Source organism: Bufo gargarizans, chromosome 1 (genome assembly GCF_014858855.1).
Source record: "Bufo gargarizans isolate SCDJY-AF-19 chromosome 1, ASM1485885v1, whole genome shotgun sequence".
Lineage (NCBI taxonomy): Eukaryota > Metazoa > Chordata > Amphibia > Anura > Bufonidae > Bufo > Bufo gargarizans.
This window is the reverse complement of record NC_058080.1, coordinates 184,161,567-184,183,745: the sequence shown is the minus strand read 5'-3', so window position 1 is coordinate 184,183,745 and position 22,179 is coordinate 184,161,567. Positions and strand designations below refer to the sequence as shown.

Here is a 22,179-nt window from a genome sequence, read left to right as displayed (position 1 = left end):
TTTACAAAAAGTAGAAGATGCTGATACATGACCTTTCAGAAGAGCGTACAAAGTCGTATAGTATGGAGTTAGACTGTGACTACAGGCTACCTTGTGGGGGTGTATGCTTTTCTTATTGTACATGTGTTCTAAGTTTCAGGGCCCTCTTAGATGCAGGACTTACAGCTGGGACAAATCTTGGGCATGACATCTGTTGTGGGACTAAGCGTAGCAGTGCAGCCATAGAAATGAATGAGGTCACATTCATCTCTATGGCTGCACTGCTACACTGCCGTCATTAGATGTCAAGATCGCCATGTAATTATCTAGCAGGACATGGTATACGCGCTTGCGTCTTTGGCACGCTACTCTTATCACACTGTACCACAAATTTGGTTTGTTCCACAAAATCAACAAAAAATATAACAATAATACATTTATTTGTAGCAGCTTACAAAAGTTTTTGAACGCAGAAGACATCAGTATCCACATCCTAGTAACCAGTGATGTATAGACCTCTGTATATTTCATAGTAACAAACTACAAGCAACATTAGAATTATATTACATGCAGTGTTAAAACCACTACTGCTTGCTGCCCAAAGAGACAGGTTCTCTTTAAGGTGGCCATAGATGGTTGGCCAGTCATGGTGACCTTGCATGATCTTTATCTAATGTGCATAGTCAACTATAATAGAGAATATTTAGTATCTGCTGATGTCATCAGTATCTAATTTATCTATCTTTGAGGTGTGACCAAGAACTATTACAGTCTGTATTGCCGAATCAGATCGAAGCAAAGCACTGGATGTGTGTCTTCGTGGCAGTATGACTGTTAAAAACGTCATTAGCATAATTAAACCTAATCAATAGTGTACCTAAAAACTATTACCTTGTCCACAAGATATGGGAAAAAGCACCTAATCAGCGGGGGTAAGAATGGAGTCCCGATTGCCCCAAATGAATGAAACTGTGATCAAGTATGCATCCATACATTCTCTATAGGACTGCCAGAGACAGCCAAGCACTGAACTTCGCTAGTAGAATAAGTCTCTTTTTAAATTCATTACATATAAAACACATTTAAATTCATTACATTTAAATTCATTACATATAAAAGCATTTTTCACGGATTTATTTCTGACAGTAATTATACCGGTTACACAATGCGAAGTCACAAACTGGTATTTCAGTTCGTTCCGTATACCAAGAAACATCACCAAGTTTGGTAATTCGTACACCAAACGCTCTAATTACAAAGTAAACAGCTTATAAATTAGCATAAACCAAATGACGCAGAACATTGCACAATTCTATAATAGCCATGTACAATAATAGGCACGCCATTTATACCTACAGGTTTCCTCAATGTGTATCACACCCATGTATTTTAATACTGACTAACAGTATGTATGTGGCAATACCAGTCACCGCCTGGCATATTCACAATGTGATTACTCTCTTACTCACCTCGAGACGTTTTCTGGAATGTATCCTGGACCCGGAAAACCATCATTTCTTCTGGATGACAAAGAGTTTTGAGACAATTCAGAATGAGCTTTCCAATTTTCCACCAGTGAACCAACTGGAGGGAATGGGCTCAAATGCTGGAAAGGCTGCTCTCTATTGACAGGTCTGCTCAAAGAGATCGTGCCTTGAGCGCCAATTCTATAATGAAATGACTGTCCAGTTGAGTTAACACCCACAATAGCCGAGGAAGGCATGGAGTTCTCTGGAAAAAAATTATCACCAGCCTCCTGTTTAATCCCCATGTTGAGGCTTTGGCTAGGAAATCCATTACCTTCACAACTGCCAACAAACGATGAAACAGGTGGTCCTAGTATTCCAGATAGGGAATAGTAATCTTTATCATCCATAAAAGTGAAGTAGGAACCATCCATGAATGGAAACGGGTTTGCCGATTGGGTTGGTTTAAACATAGAACTAGAACAAGTGCTTTTACCAGGCTCTTGCTTTACAGAGATTGGAAACGCTGCATCAGAAGCAACCTTACAGCGATCTCCAAAACAGGAATCAATGAACGTGGCATCAGGATCTGGCTTAATGAACTTTATCAGGCCGCTTGTGCCACTGTCACTAATTTCATTATCCATAGTTTCCATCTTGGGAAATAAGAGTTGCTGAGCAGCTTTGTCCTTAGCATCTGTACTGATATTGGTGGCATCAGTTCGACATTCTGTAGACAAGACAGCAGAAGGAAATCCTAAAGTGTTGTGTGCTGGACTGCAGATAGAAGATCCCATGGAACCTGCAGCAGGACTAGAAATAGTGGACCTATTATTGACATTGGAAGGACTGGAGAGGGAACATCTCGAGTTTATATTCCCGGGACTGGATACATTGGGCCTCACTGCAATATTTAATGGACTTGATACTGGGGATTTTATACTGCAGTGACTTGGTGGGCTTGATATGGGCGATCTCAAACTACTCAATGGGCTTGACAAAGGGGACTCCACTGTACTAGTATGGGCAGGACTATGTGAGATAGAACATCTATTATCAACATTTGGTGAGCATGAAACAGAAGTTCCCTGGGTAACTGGACTGTGCACTATAAAATTTCCAAATTTGGTGGAACAAGTAGTTGAAGAGACGGAGTCAATTCCAGTAGGACTACAAACAGAAAGTCCCATGTTGGATGGGCTATTAGTTGTTGAACATTTCTCATTGCAGGAAGAGGGGCTCCTTAAAGTATTACTATTTGCTTTACCGTTCATGGAACTGTCAACGTCCAAAATAGAGCTTACAGATTGGTTTTGGCAGTCTAATGGAAAAGTGCTACAAGCATTGTGCTTGTAAAATTTCACAAAGTTCTCCATATTTTGGTAAATATTTCCAGTACCAATCACTTCTTGCTGGTTTTGCTGTTCATACGCAAATTCGGCATCCCGTACGGAATCCATGTACAATCCCATAGACTCTGCTACAGTTGCAGAAAGTTCTTTTGACTCCAATTCAGGTTTAGACTCTTGTATTAAAACACCAGACTGATTACTATCTTGCTGTAGGCAAGGCGGGAGAGCTTGTTTCTCTTTCTCTTCACTTTCTGTGGCATTTTGTGGAAAGGTCCCAGGTACGCAACTCACATTTACAATTTCCATGTAAGAATCGGCATCCTGCTGCCCGGAAGATGACAATTCCATAGTCTGTGGCACCTGACCCCATCGTCTCTCCATATCTCCTCCTTCCTGGAATCCGTGATAGCCTTTAGTTTCCATACCTAGAAAACATAATAAAAAAGTCAATGTTCAACCTTCTCACCTTTTATGAATAATTCTCACAGTGGTAAATGAGATATGAAACAAATATGCACTTGTATAATTTGCTTTTAATATTTTACACATTTACTATATGTATACATAAAAGAGCACTAATATATCGCACATTGAGAAATTAGAAAGGCACGATTAGTTGTCACAGGGTAAGGCTTCACGGCGCTCTTAGTAGCATGACAGCTATGGATCGCAGTGTAGCGGTGCTAGCATAGAAATTAATGGTGTCGTATGGTATTGCGACTTGCACATTTGCCGCGACCACACAATCAGAATAAAATCCAGCAGTGTTACAATTTTTTTTTAAATCAAAGTCTTAAAGGGGTTGTCAAGTTTCGGATATTGATGACCTATCCTCAATATCACATTGGCAGGGATCCGACTGACTGCGGATCCCGTAGTACGAGCGCTGTGTTACCTTTATTATTTACCTGCTTGCTGTCAGCATTGCAGCGGCGAGCGTAATCCCAGCTCATCAGTTCTGATTTATCTGAATGGGAAGAAGCAATTCTAGGGACACTGGTACACAGGAAACAGTAAGGGTCTGCAATACACGAGCACCGGCCGTGTGCACCCCGTATCACGGATGCAGACCAATTCAAGTGAATTGAATTATTTATTTTTTGAAGCCAGAAGTACAAAACGCCACCAAATTAAAAAGAAAACAAAAAAATGCCACTAGCATATTCCAGCATTTTTTCCTTTTTCTCACAGACTTTCAGCCAACATGTGGGGCTGGGATTTTTCAGCAAAAAAAGATCCAAAATCCAAATATGCTAAAATATGCCACAAAATACAAAACTACAGAAAAATGCCATTAAAGAACCTATTTGTGAATCCACCCTTAGGGTCCGTTAACACAGTGGATTTTTCAAAATCTGCAGTATAAATCGCCATGGTTTGCACTTTGGACCTGCTTGTGGTTTATTCCCATTAAATGATGAAAAACCACAAGTGGACACCCACCGCTGCTTCCAGTGGCTTCTGTCTGGACACCATGAAAAGAAGGCACACGTACCTCCTTGGCGCGGTCAAGGCTTTAAACTGCCGGCCGTGCAAATGCCAAAAACAAGTTGTTGTTCTTTCAAGCTGAAGCCAGGAGTGCATTCAATATGAATGAGAAATATAACGGGAAGACTTATAGATCCACTCCTGGCTTTGGTTCAAAAACCTGCTATCGATGACCTATCCTTAGCACAGGTCGTCAATCACAATGGGGGTCCCTGCCAATGAGCTGTCTGAAGGGGTAGCTGCATTCGTGTGAGCACCGCTTACTTTGCAATATTACCTGTGTGTCACCTACCTTTCTAGAGGTGGCCCAGTGTAATTACAACTGCTCGTCCCATTCCAGTGAATTAGGTTGAAGTTGTTTTGAAAACGGTCACTATGAGTTTCTGAAGAACTAGAATAAAGTCGTACACAGCACCTGTGGCTGCAGCAAGCACATGTTTTTCTGCATACCCCTTTCAATAAACGGGACGGTCACAGAAAAGTCTGCATCAAGTCCACTGCATGTAAAGGGCTGAACTTGACACTGACATCATTTCTGCAAATCTTGAAATGATCTACAACATTTACTGGCAATTGACCAGTATAAAAACAGCTATTTGGCTCTTGTCACACCATGTTTTGTGCTCTTCTTCACAGAGTCTATTTTTTTGGATGCAAAACAACTTGGCGCCCATCGAGTCTTGAATCGCTATGCCCTGCTTTGAAGCCTGTTTTAATTTTATTGTTCCAATGTATCCAACATGAAAAAAAGAAGCCATTTTGCAAATCGCAATAAGTTTTTAATCATTTTGTGTGTACAGATTGTATACACGTTTGTGTTTCCATGGTAACAGACAACAAAAACTGTGTAGTCTGATCTTGCAGTTGTACTGACATAACATACATTTGGTAGGTAATTCAGAAGTAGAGAAAATATAGATGCAAGGATCAGGGATACACAGGGATTGTGCGTTACCATGGAAACATATAACCCTGTGTAGGAGCTTTTATACTGTATACTGGTATATTCACACTGCACACCTGTTGCAGAAATCTTTCCGACTGTCCTACTCATCTGAATGGGCCTTGCAGATATTCATGCACATACTGCAGAAACAACCCCATTTAAAAGTATGGAATGAAAATTTCTGCCGCATGTGAACCCACACAAAAGTAACGTGATATTGAGCTTTCATTTTACTGGAGGAGTCCTTTCCGTATTACGGTATTTAGCGGATATTTAATGAAAATACTGACAAAATGTTTTATACAATTACAGGTACGTAACAAATCAACGCTGTATTACAGCCACCAAGGCTACATGCACACGAACGTTGTTTGTTTCCGTGTCCGTTCAGTTTTTTGTTTTTTTTGTGGACAGGATGCGGACCTATTCATTTCAATGGGTCCGCAAAATATGCGGACAGCACTTCATGTGTTGTCCGCATCAGTATGTCCGTTTCGTAGCCCCGCAAAAAAAAATAGAACATGCCCTATTCTTGTCCGTTTCAGGCATTGTTACAATGGATCCACACACAAAAATGGATGGCATACGGATGTCATGCGCTTTTTTGGGCGGATCCGCAATTTGCGGAACGAAAAACACATACGTCCGTGTGCATGTAGCCTAATACTGTGGGAAACTGCTCCGTTCGGCTGGTACACAACAGCGCCCCCGATGCCATTGTGTTGCAGTTTTACAGAAATGCGGGTTCTTGTGCACGTTTCTTTCTATCTTTTTATAACGATAGTCTATGGTGTCGCACTGCAACATGCTGCGACCATTAGAGGTGGATTTTTTTGCGACTGACGTGTCGCAGTACATCACATTGCGACACCATAAACTATCATTATAAAAATTGTCGCATGACAAATGTTGCAGTGTAGTTGCGCCCTGTCATGTAGACCTAGCATTAATGTGCTGAGCAGAGCTTCAGAATTGCTGGAACAACATACTAAGCATACAGCATAAGGTGTGGACAATGCCACGGGCACATGGCATATATTGGATTTTCCATGACTTTTTTGTCTGTCAAGCTTAAAACACATAAAAACTACATGTGAATGGCAAACTTCTGTCCATACCATCTATCAGCAGGGCAGCTGAACTTGAAAACTCAGTTGAAGCACAACTTTTGCAGCCAGCCCCAGGACACTGACTACTTTTTTCTGTTTTAGGGTACTTTCACACTTGCGGCAGAGTGATCCGGCACGCAGTTCGTCGCCGGAACTGCCTGCTGGATCAGGCAATCTGCATGCAAACGGACAGCATTTGTAGACGGATCCGGATGAGGGTCCGTCTCACAAATGCATTGCAAGAACGGATCCATCTGTCCAGTTTGTCATACGGACAAACGGATCCGTTTTGATTTTTTTTCACATTTTTTTCGGTCTGCTCATGTGCAGACCAGAAGGACGGATCTGGCATTCTGGTATTTTGAATGCTGGATGCACTAATATATTCCTATAGAAAAAAAAAATGCTGGATCCGGCATTCAGGCAAGTGTTCAATGTTGGCCAGAGATGAAACCGTAGCATGCTGCGGTATTATCTCCGTCCTGAACAGTCAAAAAGACTGAACTGAAGACATCCTGAACGGATTGCTCTCCATTCAGAATGCATGGGAATAAAACTGATCAGTTCTTTTCCGGTATAGAGCCCCTAAGACGGAACTCAGTGCCGGAAAAGAATAAGGGTCCATTCACACGTCCTGTTTTTTTTCATCCTGAAAAACGGTCCGTTTTTTGCGGATCCATTGTTCCGGAAAATGTTTCCGTATGTCATCCGTTTTTTGCGGATCCGCAAAAAACGGAAACATGTATACATTTCAATAATCAAATAAAGTTGTTTGGATTTCTTTGAAAAAAAATTGAAAAAAAAATAAAAAATAAAAAATAAAAAATTTGTTATGTGTTTCCAGGAACGGAATCCGCAAAAAACGGATGACATACGGAATGACATCCGAATGTCATCCGTTTTTTGCGGATCCATTGACTTTGTATTGTACCAGGATCCGATTTTTCAGGACAAGAATAGGACATGTTTTATATTTAAACGGACATGCGGAACGGAACAACGGAAACGGACAGCACACATTGTGCTGTCCGATTTTTTCCAGGACCCATTGAAAATGAATGGGTCCAGATCTGGTCCTGATCTGTTCCTGAAAAAACGGAACAGATCAGGAAAGAAAAAACGGACGTGTGAATGGACCCTAACACTAGTGTGAAAGTACCCTTAAATAAATGTTACTCCTACCGCTGATGGTCAATAGCAAACTCACTAGTACCGCAAAGAGCTGTCAGATATCTATGTCAACCTTACGGCTGCAGGACAGAGTAATGCAATAAGGGTACGGCCACACAGTCAGGCTGCATGCAGTTTTGGAAGCCAAAATCAGAAGTGGATCATGAAAGGAGATAATCGTATAAAGGACAGATATGACTTTTTCCAGTTTCTTTTATTCACTCCAGGTTTTGGTATCCAAAACTGCAGGAAGAAACCTGACTGTGTGGCCGGACCCGAACTCTATGGTTAGCTGCACACAGGTGCCGATTTACAAACAGAAAATCTGCATCAATCTCTGTACTGATTTTCCCGCACCAAACTTCACGTTACTTATAGATTTTGCTGCGGATTTGATTTAGTTTTGCCGTAGATCTCAACCGTGCTTCAAAAACGGTGAAATTTGCACAAAAGAACGGCAAAAAGAACTGACGGGCGATTTCTGCACGGAACGAAAAAGCACAAGGTACATGAGATTGGTGAAATCTCATCCACTTTGCTGGTATCGTATTCAAATTCTCCTAGGACACCTTAAACTGACTGGTTCCTAGTGGTGGCAGAATGAATGTCTAATGTCAGACCGGGTGGCGAGATGATCAATGAATTTACTGCATCCGGACACAAGCCGAGCGTCTGTATACTACGCAAGAGTTTACAGTTCTTTCAAAAACATGTAAAACACCAAATTGTTAATGCATTTAGCGCTACTGCATGTAAGAGCTTAGCCTTTTCAAGCAGCGCAGTGGAGCAGTGCGATCCCAGCATTACAGGGCCGTGCGGCTATATACATGCTAATTAATATCGTTCTGTTTACCAAGTCGGATAAGGAACTACCACAAAAGTTTAAAGACATTTAGAGGAAATCCAAGATTTCCTTCTTCATGACTCCTGTATGTTATAGTGGTTCGTCTTATGGCCATGGAGCCCCAAAAACACCCCCCGAGGAGATATCCTACAACCACAGCCCATGTTACTCGCTGCTGAGGGACTTTCAAAATCTATGGAGGAGATTTATCATCAAGGAAATTTTTTTAATTTGTGCCAAATTTATCAAAATGTCACATAATATTTGTAAAGTTTGGCGCATCTTTAAAGGGTTTCTGTCACCTGAAAAATGGTTATTAAGCTGGCTGAGCTTAGCGATGTAATGTCAGCTGAACAAAAATATATTAGTGCCACCTGACTATGTGTCGCCGTTAGTAAGAAAAACAAACTATTATAATATGCTAACTAGCCTCTAGGAGCGGGGGGGGGGGTGTTGCTCCTGCTCCTAGAGGCGCCGTTCTCCCACCTCTGGCCACGCCCTGCTATCCTTGATTGACAGGGCCAGGCAGTGTTGGTCTACCTCCGGCCCTGTCTGCAGTGTAAATCTCGCGCCTTACAGTATTCGGCGCAGGCAGGAAGTTGGCAGCCAGCGAGCGCCCTTCACTCACTGCGCCGAATACTGAAAGGCGCGAGATTTACACTGCAGACAGGGCCGGAGGTAGGAGACCAACGCTGCCTGGCCCTGTCAATCTAGTGTAGCAGGGCGTGGCCAGAGGTGGGAGAACGGCGCCTCACCCCCAGGAGCAACCCCCCCGCTCCTAGAGGCTAATTTGCATATTATAAAAGTTTGTTTTCTCAATAACGGCGGCACATAGTGAAATGGCACTCACATAGTTATGTTCAGCTGACATTAGCACATCGCTAATGTCAGCCATTTTTCAGGTGACAGAAACCCTTTAAGGACTTATGCACACAACCGTTGTCGTTTTTGCAGTCCGCAAAGTGCAGATCCGCAAAACACGGACACCAGTCGTGTGTGTTCCACACTGTGCTGAATGGAACGTCCTGCGCCTTGTCCATTAAGCGGACAAGGATAGGACATGTTCTATATATTTGTGGGGCCGCAGAACAGACACACGGTGTGCGGTCCACATCTATTGTGGCCCCATTGAAGAGAATGGGTCCAGCCCGGCTGGTACAAATTGCTATAAATACGTTTTAGTGCATGAGGCCTAAGCCTGACACTTCAGTCTTGAGATATTACTCCACTTTCTATGCCACCCCTTTGCTGGAGTAAGATTATAACCCTTTTTGGGACTTGCAGTTGATAAATCTAGCTCGAATCAGCTCGACAGGCTAACCATGCCCAAATACCCCACAAACACACACGTTTCAAAACTGGCGTTACGTAAAATAGCAAAATATCACAACATTTTGCACAAATAAGCCCAAGAAGTCACAAATTCCAATTAAGTCAGAATTCTGGCGTGCAGGGCGTGATCAATCACCCCCTTTGTATATCTGAGCCCCAAAGACCAGAACCAGGCAATATGACATTATATATTAGCTCTGTAGAATAAACACGTTACATTAACACACATGATTTTCCGTACACGCTGCGGTACGTTACATTATCTGTAGGGACACTGCAGACTAGCAGCGACGGTGGCTCACTTCTGAGGTCTGACATTTGCACCTGCTCCCTACCTGCGTTAATTCCTTCCTGGCAATCGTCCTCTCTCCTCCCCCCTCCTATCTATTTATCCGATTTCCTATATCCTCCGGGTGCAGGAGTGGGGAGAGATTAGGACTAGTTTGTAAACAGCAGATCTGGCATTAGTCTGCCATTGTATACCCAGAAGTGGAAGCGGCATCAGCAGCAGACGTGACAGCGCTGCTCGCTGCTCTCGGGCTGACTCCTATCACACACTGATAGCCCCCTGCATCGCTGCCCGACCACAACTCACAGCGCAGAAAGGGTTAAGCCCTACGTCTGTCACATGGCAAGTGCTACTTGGACCCTGGCCTGCTCCTCTCTCTCTCGGCGACACTCCTTCATTGCTCCCAGCCATCTCACTGGTTCTACTGACCTGTCAGTTAGGAGGAGGGTGGCATGACTGATATTAACTTGCTGCGACACAGACGATAACCCTTTTGGTGCCAGACAGAATAGAAAACTGAGACCTGTGCACTTTTCATTGTGAAAAGTGCAGGTTTATTCTAGCCGTCAAGCAGGAGGGACGTGCAACAGCTAAAAGAGCTGAGAAAGTTACACGGCAAAGTGTCCATGAAGGGATAAGGGGGGGGAGGTTCAGATGTGACACATGTGACATCTACCTCCACACAGGTGTGAAGGCAATGACCTTGGAGAACCAAACAGATATTAAGACCAGATTTCGGCCTCCTCCTTCATAATGTTTATTTAATCCAACAATTTTATATCCATCCATCTCATATTCTGTATATATTTATTTATCAATCAACCTATCATCTATATAATAACATCCATGTCGTTTACCTGGTTACTATAATATCTATTACATAATTATATATATATATATATATATATATATATATATATATATTAATATTTATTGATCAACCTATCATCTATATAACGTCCATCTATGAATCTGCCCATAATGTGTGTCTTTTACCCGATTCGTATCACATCTATGACCTACGGTAATTCATTCTGCTCTTGGGGCCCCCTTTTAATATTAGAAATAATGCCACCTTTGCAGCGTTTCTAACCTATGTACCCCAGGCAATAAATTGTATTTGTGGACAGAACAGTAGCAGTCTTGTCCCGGTATCAGCACCCCAATGCACGTTGCATCCACTATTCAGAAATACTATTACCACCCTCGTCACACCCAAAAAAAAAAGTCATTCCAAGCCGGTGCATCATCGCCCCATGAGGCGCAGTTATTGGAAGGTGGTTTATAAATCCACTACTGACCTAGCAGGTATAACCAGCAATAGGAAAGGGCAAAGATGATTTCAGTGAAAACACTGGGTCTCTAGGAGACGGTGCGAGGAGCTCCACCTGCACCCCAGTCAGCCACATAGGCCTGCAGCTAGTTGGCATGCAGCCTGGTGCCCTGTGTGGTTTATTCAGCATTACCTGGCACAGCATCATTCTGTATCAAGTTCAAACCCACTCTCCACTTCTTTGCAATAATGCATGACATACACGTATATGGAGCACTGGAAATTTCCATAAATTCACAACGCATTGCTCATTAGGTTTCAGACAAAATAACAACGCCGGCTAATGAGATGTCAATGTTTACCCTGTTTGTCACTACGGCATGGGGCACCTCTGACAAACCATAGCCATAAGTCTAGTGAAAGGTAATGCAGCCAACCCCCCCCCCCATCCCCAACGGTGACACAGACAAGGGCACATAATGAAGATTTTAGTCTGGGAGCCATGCCTTCCAATATCCAGTATGTCTGATCCTATAAGAAATGGCGTTTGCGTCCAACATTGTACATAGGAGCCATATATAAATAGTAGATGCAACTAAAGATGTCACCATTCAGAGTGACATCCCCGGGGACCGCCATCATGGAAAGTTACATTGGTGGCACATGAAAGGGACTTATGTCACTGGTATTTCTGTATCAAACTGGGCGGTGACTGGTCTCTAAAAAAAAAAAAAGTTGATCATGAAAGCCTGTGAGCTGAACATCACACAGAATGGGTTAACTGCCTTCAGTGGGGTCTGCAAAATGGTCAATAGTGGGGGGCACACAGGGTACAATGCACCCACAGAGCACTAAGCGGTAAAAGTGCATGCCCATCCAGCAGGGTGCCAGGGCATGTTGTGTCTGGACCATGTCTGGCTCGGCACAGGTGACAAGTGCACCCGCGACCAGGACAAGTGCACCCGAGACGGGGGCGGGTAGCAGCGCGATGAATGAATGGGGGCTGCCGGGAGGAGTTGGGCTGCAGTTTGGGGCAGAGCCGGGGGTCGTGCAGATAATGGCAGCCTGGACTTTGCACCGTGGCAGTGCTCGGCGCCCATTCCTCACTCACCTTTCCGATGACATGGCAGGCGGTGAGCGGATCCCTCCTCACAGATCTCCAAACCCAGAGCAGACAAATCCGAGCAGGCGACGCGCAGTCACAGGCGACCACTGCCCCGAATGTGACCAGTCACACCCTCCAGCCAGAGAGCGGGGAGCAAGGTCACCCCACATACAAGTCGCCGCCGCTCCCTGCGCGCTCCGGCGGGGAGACCCCACAGAGTTGGAAAACTTTTCCTCCTTTTCGTCAATCAGACCCCGTCCTGTCAGCCCCGCGCGTCCAGCCTGTCACATCACCCGCTCCCCCGGCGACTTGTGTCTGGCAGCTGCCTGAGAGGGGCTACAGCCGGGCGAGAGAGCTGTGGGCACGGCTAGGGGCTGCGGGCGGTCGTGTCCGGAGCAGTGTGAGCGCTGACAGGCAGGCACGGTGCAGCCCGGACAGCAGTGCTATGGTGAGCCGAGTGACAGGCAGACTGAGCACCGTGCCGTCTAGTTCCCATGCAGAGCGAGCGAGCTGTGATGTCAGCGTGACATCAGCGCGTCACATGACCGGTCACGTGGGACGGCGTGCTCTCAGTCTGGCTTGTGTCTGACTGGGAAGGCGGCTGTCTCCGCCACTGTACACATTGTCGTCATCGCGGCACACACCTGAGGGCAGCGGTACCTGTGCAGCCGAGCCGCAGTGCCAGGCGGAATGGACGGGGATGAACGATCACCTGGAGCAGCGCTATAGAGGGCAGACGATGGGAATACCTGTCCACGGTACAGGGACTATGGTATAGGCAGAAACTAGGAAAGCATGGAGGGATTAGTAATAGTATCACGAGGTATAGCATTGGTGGGTATTAGAGGTGAGCGAATGTCATAATCTAAATTTCATTCACGCTTCATTTGGTGGTAAAAGCAGAATTGCGTTATGGATTCTGTTACCACGGACTATAACGCAATTCTATAATTTAGAGGCATGGCGCCATATTCAACAATAATTAACTAATTATTAAATAAATGGCAAACCTCTTGTGGATGAAAAGGCCGCGGTCTTTATTAAAATCTTGGGGGTTACATAAACCAACTTTAAAATCCCGTTATAAATACCATTCTGAATAAATAATAAAGTCCATTACTGAATTAATTTAAGTCCATCTAGAATTCTGAGCGACTAACCCCCCCCCCCCCAAAATCAACAAAGACCGCGACAAATACTGCATCGACGAGCTTCTTCCTGATCTTGACACGGCGACTGAATTCAGCAGATAAGGAGCCTCAATAAATAGGTGACATTCCCACCACAGTCCACTGAAAACCAATCAGGATACTGGATAAAAATAGAAACAGGCCCAGCAACTGGACAGCAACCGATTTAACCAATGGCAACGCTGACCAGCCATCTAGTTGTCCAATCCTGAAGCTGCCCAGCATAGTACCGGCTCACTTGGCATTTGAGGAGAAATAAAGCAAGAGAGAAAAAGGGGGGGGGGGGGGGGTAGAAAACACCACAGAACCAAAAATCCATGTTTCAATGGCACCATGAGGGGCAAAGCCCATTCAGGCCATGCCCCTATCATTCTGTTATTCATTCCGTCATAATAGAAGTCCCGATTCCGTGCAGGAGAGGACAAATCCGTTATGCTGGCCATAGACTTCTATTATGAGGGAATGAATAACGGAATTCCTCTACAGGCATTCCGTCATAGAACTGCGTATATATATATATATCCATAGATTTAGGAAATATGTAAAAATATAGCATTGCAAGTCAATGGGAGTAAACTGTATACACTCAGGGACAAAAAAATAATGCGCCAAGAAGGATTTGTTGGATTCAAATATGTGATTGTAATGATTATATATGGCAGCAGGGGCGGATTGGCCATAGACCTTACAGGGAAGTTTCCCAGGGGGCCGTCTGGGCCCTCCTCATGGCCGGTCAGTGGAAGTTTTTTGGGATGTATTTTGTGAGGCTGGCAGTATATTGTGATGGACTGTGGTATTTGGCTCTGTTGGGGTGGTATAATGTGCCGCAATATGGTATTACTGGCCCTTCCTACTTGCGTTGGCCCTGCCTTCCATCAAATTGGAGCCAACTACAAAACGGGGTCACTTTTAGTATTTTTTCCAGGGCCACTTTAAGTTCCCAGTCCGCCCCTATATGCAAGTGATTACAAAGTTTGAGGGAAAGGATACATATTTTGGGGAAAATTGTACAATTGTAAGGAGGCTCTAGTGCCGCCTCTAGCCTGGATACGAGATGAGATATGGTTGGACATGGAGGCATGCAGGTTCTGTATGGTATCCTGTGGCACATTTTCCCATACATGTTACAGCTGAGCATGTAGATCCTGCACACTCATAGGTCGCCGAAGCTGGTGTCCCATAAATGCTTGAATGGCGATAAATCTGGTGACCAGGCAGGACAAGGAAGTGTTACAATTTGGTGGGGGACATTCCTGGGAAACCCTTGTTGTGTGTGGGTGAGCATTATCCATTTGGAAGCCCTGCCATAAGAGGCAACACATGTGACCGCAGGGTGTGCTGCATATATCACTAAGCTATTAATGTCCCTCGGTCCCTGACCGACTGTCATATGTGATGGCTCCACAGATCATCACACCAGCAGTTGGGGCAGTGTGTCTCTCCACAGCAATGGCAGGGTTGAAGTGCTCACTATGAGGCCTCCATACCTGAACCAAGACCGTTGTTTGATCCCAAACCCGAACCTGGATTTGATGCCAAAGAGAATAAGGTTCCAGTCTGTAGCAGTCAAGGTGTCACGATACTAGTGGAATACTGCTGGAATCCAATGGCAGGGACAAGGCCTAAACACAGGAGGCACCGGAGTCTTGAACAGGAGGTTGCAGGACTGAAGGATGAAGCAGAGCCAGGCAGGCGGAGATAGGGTGGGGCGATATCAAAAATATTCAGACGATAACGATATTAAGAAATTTATCGCGATAGCGATATATATCGCGATAAATACCAGTTTAAAATAAAAAACCACAAGGAGACGTTATACTGTATGGGGGCAGCCACAAGGAGACGTTATACTGTATGGGGTCAGCCACAAGGAGATGTTATACTGTATGGGGGTTAGCCACAAGGAGACGTTATACTGTATGGGGTTAGCCACAAGGAGACGTTATACTGTATGGGGTTAGCCTCAAGGAGACGTTATACTGTATGGGGGCCTCAAGGAGACGTTATACTGTATGGGGGCAGCCTCAAGGAGACGTTATACTGTATGGGGGCAGCCACAAGAAGACGTTATACTGTATGGGGGCAGCCACAAGGAGACGTTATACTGTATGGGGGGCCTCAAGGAGACGTTATACTGTATGGGGGGCCTCAAGGAGACGTTATACTGTATGGGGGGCCTCAAGGAGACGTTATACTGTATGGGGGCCACAAGGAGACGTTATACTGTATGAGGTCAGCCACAAGGAGACGTTATACTGTATGGGGTTAGTCACAAGGAGACGTTATACTGTATGGGGGCCTCAAGGAGACGTTATACTGTATGGGGGCAGCCACAAGGAGACGTTATACTGTATGGGGGCAGCCACAAGGAGACGCTATACTGTATGGGGGCAGCCACAAGGAGACGCTATACTGTATGGGGGGCAGCGTCAAGGAGACGTTATACTGTATGGGGGGCAGCCTCAAGGAGATGTTATACTGTATGGGGGGCAGCCTCAAGGAGACGTTATACTGTATGGGGGGCAGCCTCAAGGAGACGTTATACTGTATGGGGTCAGCCACAAGGAGACATTATACTGCATGGGGGCAGCCACAAGGAGACGTTATACTGTATGGGGACCACAAGTAGACATTACACTGTATGGGTTCAGCCACAAGGAGACCCCATACAATATGGGGACCACAAGTAGATGTTATACTGTATGGGGGCCACAAGGAGACGTTATACTGTATGGGGGCCACAAGGAGACGTTATACTGTATGGGGGGCCACAAGGAGACGTTACACTGTAGGGGGCGGGGGCCACAAGGAGATGTTATAATAAAGTCTTATGGCCACAGGCCAGCATACATGCAGTAATGTCTTCTTGTTGCTCATGTTTGGGGGACTCATGTGACTCATTATTCCCTAATGCCTGCTATTATAGACCAATGTGCTGACACTATTCTATGCTTTTTAGGGTCTCTCACTCACTCCTGTTCCTCTGCCTGGACACTCCTCGCAGGCCAGGAGTCGGGCGAAGTGGCGAACTCTTCTGCGGAGGGAGTCTGAGGAGACTTTTCCCGCGGCTGCCTCGCTTGTGTGCTCCGATTCTGACATGAGATGTTGGTGGGCAGAGATTTGAATAAGGGAGCAAGGAGGAGGGAGAGCCGGGGGCGGCCCGCTGCGGGAAGTAATCATTTTCTAATTTTGTCATCAGAGCACATGAGCGAGGCAGGCCGCAGGAAAAGTCTCCCCAGAGACACCCTACTCACACAGAGTTCGCCACATACAATAGAACCGTCACGGGTGGGTGACGGACGGTGATGTCAGATGGTGGGTGGAGACTTGAATAAGGGAGGCAGAGCAAGAAGGAGCCAGGAGCGAGTGGCGGGAGGGGATGTAATGTGTTTGTACTCAGTGCTATGCAAGGTGCAGGGGCAGGCAGACGCAGATTTAGAAGCGGTCAGCTCAAATGACCGCTTCGATGATGTCACAAAATACCACGGTAATTAGGAAACAGCGATATCACCATATCTCAGTTTTTTAATACCGCGGTATATGGTGAACACCGGTATATAGCCCAACCCTAGGCGGAGCCGTTACCGGTAGCAACCGAAGGATTAAGTGGAGCCGAGGTCAGACGAGCAATGGGTCAGGGCAGGCGGCACAGGAACATAGTCAGGTCCAGGTCTGCAACAGCAGGTAGCAGGGTAAACCGCAAGGAGGAGGAACAAACCAGAGAACTAGTTCCAAGCAAGAGGACTGCAGAAGCTAAAACACAATACTCAAGCAATTAGTAACAGGCTTGAGAGGTTTAAATGTGAAACAGGAAGTAAGATGGCACCCAGCTGAGACCCAATCCACCATCTTAACTGAGGGAGAACTTGAGGGCAAGACAATCTGAACTAAACAGACATAGCAGGATGATTCCTGACACCAGGTTTCTCGTTCACAACACTACTGCAAACGAAGGAGATAGTGGCTGTCTGTCAACGGCAGGACACATAGTGGGACCCATAACATCAAAACTCCTTCTACTATTTTTCTGTGGTGGGCAACGAAACAGGGAACTGTTTTTGCTTGTCAGCAGATCAAACAATTATTTTTACTGGTGGTCTTTCCAGAGCCTGTTTGCCATATGTGTGTGCCCTGACATAACCACTACCCCAACAACACCTGCAAACAGCTAGGTCAAACGGGGAAATGGCCATCCTGTTTCTCTCAGTCCAGTGATGCGCCCTCTCTCAAAGTCTGTCAACTGGGCAAAATATCTTTGAGTGCATAAAGAAGCTTGTCTGGCAGTCCATGATCTTTCACCAAAAGGTGCACTACCCAAAAGTGGCCTCTGAGAGCCTTTTTATAGGGCAGTGGGGAAATAGTTTATTTCCCTTTTGTGGCAAGACCCTGTGTCTAATCAAGCCACACCTATAATAATCTACATATCTGCCCGAGACATAACTTTATGCTGAGTTTTGAGGCAATCCACCATTTCTACTGGGTGCCTTTTTGGTCAGTGAGAGTAGGTAGGACTCAGTAGTAATCAGTAGATACAGGCATGGGCCTCAGTAAGTAGACGTAGATATAGCCATTTCACCCCACCTAGAAGGTGGCTTGGTTTGCTCCAGAATGTGCGGCACACATTTGTTGCAAGTATATGAAGTGTATGCTCTACAATGTCCTTTTATTTATGACCTGCTAGATGTGAAAGCTTTAGACAACTTTTGTGGCAAATGTTTGTCTGTTCCTATTTTGTGAGACCAAGGATGACCTTTTTATTACAATTTTTTTAATTGAAAATTTTGTCTGTTTGATTACAAAAAATAAAATAAAATGTAAATTCGTCAGAAATCCGGCGTGTGACTCTTTGCATCCTGCATTGCCAGGGAGTGATTGATGTATGAGTACTGGAAAGCTGGGGGGGGGGGGGCATACTTAGTTTTGCTGTGGGGCCCTATGAGATCTGTGTATACTCCTCATAGGGACAAGCGTTTGGTATAGCTATCGCTTGTCCCTATACATCAGAGGTGATTTCTCCATGAAAATGTAGCCCTCGTATCCGGTGATGATCAGGCAATTATTGGGAACGTCTAGTTTGTTCCCGATAATTGCCTGAAACATAAGTCCGTGTTCAAGGAGCTTTACTATAGAAAAATATGTATGAAAATTGGTAACACATGGTATATAAATAGTTGTGGATAGGTATAAGAATAGATTTAGAAATGTGAAATTATAGGAATAGACGCCATAAGGTATTTCGCTTCAGACATGAAGAGAATGTAATGCTAGTCTAAAACATCCACACCATGAATATAGAAAACATGTTAGTCTAGTCTAGTAACCAGATGCTCCAGGTAATAACGCACCTTTCACTCTGAGCCATAAGCGTATCTAATAACCCCATACTAGAAAAAACCTCCAGGCCAGCCCAGTATATCAGCAGTGCTCTGTACAAGCCCCTGGTGTGTCATGATCTACAGGTGAAACTCGAAAAATTGGAATATCGTGCAAAAGTTAATTTATTTCAGTAATGTAACTTAAAAATAGAATATTGTGAAAAGGTTCAATATTCTAGGCTCAAAGTGTCACACTCTAATCAGTTAATTAATCCATATCCCAGGGGCGTTGCTAGGTTAAAACATACAGGGCCTGGGCCCCTGATCTTTTGTCCCAGGCCCCGAATCTACTTCCTGCCTGCTACATATAACTGTATTGCCATCCTCAGGACGGCAATACAATTGAATCTAATGCCCTGCAAGAGCTGAAGGACTTGTGATGACATCACATGTCATGTGATCAGTGCTAAATGGAGTAGCTGAAAAGGACCTGCAATGATGTCACCGTCATGTGACCAGTGCAGGAGAGGACGGCTCAGCAGTGAAGAGAAGTCCTGGGAAGAAGCTGTGGTGAGGTCTGCTACATGAGGAGAGGTAAGTGAAGGGGTAGATTACTCTGAGAGGCAGAGCAATGTTGGGAGTTGTAGTTATTTAACTGGGACTGTATGTTAGGGCTGAAGGGAGGGAAGTTATTTACATGGGGCAGTGGGGTGGAGTGATGTTATTTACATGAGACTGAATGTTGAGGGATAATGTGATTTACATGGGACTGCATGTTGGAGGTGGCTGGGGAGGGGGTGATTTTATTTACATAGGACTGTATGCTGAAAGTGACTGGGGGAGGAAGTGATGTTATTTACATGGAACTGAATGTTGAGGTGGTGATGTTATTTACTGGGACTGTATGTTGAAGGCGGCTGGGGAGGGGGTTATGTTTTTTACATGAGACTGTATGTTGAAGGTGGCTGGGGAGGGGGTAATGTTATATACATGGGACTGTATATTGAGGGGGCAGGAGAGATGGTGTGATATTTACATGGGACTGTATTTTGGAGGGGGCTGTAGATAGAAAGGGATGTTATTTACATGGGGCTGTATATTGGAGGGGGCTGGAGAGATCGTGTGATGGTATTTACATGGCACTTTATGGCAGAGAAGGGAAATAATGTTATTTACATGGGACTGTATGGTGGAGGGGCTGAGGAATTATAATTTTTGAGGACAGTAAACCGAGGAATATAACTACAGGGGGCACTGCAGGGGGCATTATAAATACTGGGAGGGCTTCAGGGCGAGCATTATAACAGTAGGGGGCGATATAAATACTGGGGCACTTCAGGGTGAGCATTATAACAGTAGAGGGCATTATAAATACTGGGGCACTGTGGGGGCATTTTAAATCCAGGAGACATTAGGCATTCTTATTTCTATTGGAGGGATTAATAGATACGCATTATTTCTACTAAGAGCACTGTGGGGGTCCTATTACTACTGAGGGGACAGTATATAGCTTTATTACCATGGGGGAACAATAGGGGGGGCTTATTTCTACTAGGGGCTCTGTAAGGGCATTATTAATACTGGAGGGCTCTTCAACTAATGGGGGAACTAACTCTTGCGGAGCATTATCAGATTTGGGGGCAGTATTACTAATGAGGGCATTCTAGAAGGGAATTACTATTGGTGGGACTTTGAGGAGCACTATTACTATGTGGGGCACTCATTTTTCTTCAGGATAGTATTTGGGGGTACAGAAAAATTAGGGAGCTAAGATGTCTGTGTGTCACACTCTGTAGAGACGAGGCGTGGCTGAGAGAAGTTGTCCGGACGGAATGGAGAAGATCTACATCAGAGGAGACGTCACCTGGGAGGAACTGGATGTGAGAAGTACGTGCTGCTGTATAGCTATAGCGGGCTTTGTGGTCAGTTGGTCGACTTAGAGAATTGGGCCATATGCATTGGAGCTTGGGCCCCGGATATTTTGAGACCCTAGCAACGCCCCTGCCATACCCCCTGAGCAAAGGGCACCTGAGATTGTGACTTTGGGGTTTCATAAGCTGTAAGCCATAATTATCCAAATTATAACAAATAAAGGCTTGGAATATCTCGCTTTGCATGTAAGGAGTCTATCTAATATGTTAGTTTCACCTTTTAAGTTGCATTACTAAAATAAATGAACTTTGCACGATACTCTAATTTCTCGAGTTTCACCTGTAGAGACAGGCAGGAAGAACCCCTGAGACCACCTCATCATGGCAACACAGTTAGGAAAGATTTAGAGGACTGATTAAAACATTGTGTTTCAAGGTTGTCCCTGATTTCGGTTTGTCCCTGTTTGTTGTGTCAACTGGATCCGATGGCTGGAGATATTACTCATACTTATTTTCCTAATATCTGTATCTGGAATCATTGACTTTCCGTGTCACTGTATGGTTATCATGTTTCTGTCAGCCTTGTTTTTAGCACAGCTTTATTGTATAACATATGCATATGATATATGTATCATGTAGCATATGAATATCACATTAGTATCATATAGCATAAGAATATTATACAGCCACACATGTGTATAATGAATAATGCCAACAGATCCAGCACAGTTTTGCATACAGTGTGTTAAATGTGCATTGTAGTTAGACTTTCTTTTGGTCGTATAATTAATTAAATCCTAATGACAAGTATATGTAGTATAAGTACATGTTATTTAGTAAGAAAGTCCTAAAGGGAACCTGACACCATGAAAATGCAGTGCAATCTGCAGGCGGCATGTTATAGAACAGGAGAAGCGGAGCAGACTGATGTATAGTTTTATTGGAAATAATTCATCAAAATTTCTAATTTATTGATTTAAACCTCTGCTCTCTCTTAGCAGAGTGGTTATTTGGTCCGTGACTGACAGCCTTCCCTGTAAATTGTGTATACAGAGATAGCTGTCATTCACTGATGAGACTGCCCACGTGACTACTAAGCTCAGAGAGAGCAGAGGTTTAGATGAATAAATTACATGTTTTGCTGAATCATTTCCTATGACACTATTTGAAAGACCCTTTGGGGATACCTTTCTAAGTATACAAAATCCACAGTCCGCCAATATGATAAAGCTGTAGCCTGGAGGTATGTGTAAGTGGCCATCCTTGTATGTATAGATGTATGTATAGATCCTAGGACCATAGCATGTGTACATAGCCTTATACAATCCAATGATGCTACTTAAAGGGTACCCATGGAGCTGAGTAGATTGATATATAGTTTTCTGGGAAAAGATTCCGTAAAACTTGTAACTTATACATACATTATAAACCTCTGCATTTTCTGAACTTA

At 44.5% G+C, this 22,179-nt stretch overlaps 1 protein-coding gene across 2 annotated transcripts in view; it reads right to left on the bottom strand.

Moving 5' to 3' along the window:
* NR3C2 (nuclear receptor subfamily 3 group C member 2) overlaps positions 1–12,842 on the bottom strand; it is a 331,201-nt gene extending 318,359 nt beyond the window's left edge. For both annotated transcript variants that reach the window (XM_044300367.1, XM_044300369.1), the window contains exons 1-2: positions 12,360–12,842; positions 1,449–3,222 (exon numbers count right to left, since the gene is read on the bottom strand). In XM_044300367.1, coding sequence (XP_044156302.1) covers positions 1,449–3,220 — 1,772 coding nt within the window. In that variant the 5' untranslated portion in view covers positions 3,221–3,222; positions 12,360–12,842. The remainder of the gene's footprint in view (positions 1–1,448; positions 3,223–12,359) is intronic.
* Between the last annotated feature and the right edge of the window lie 9,337 nt (positions 12,843–22,179).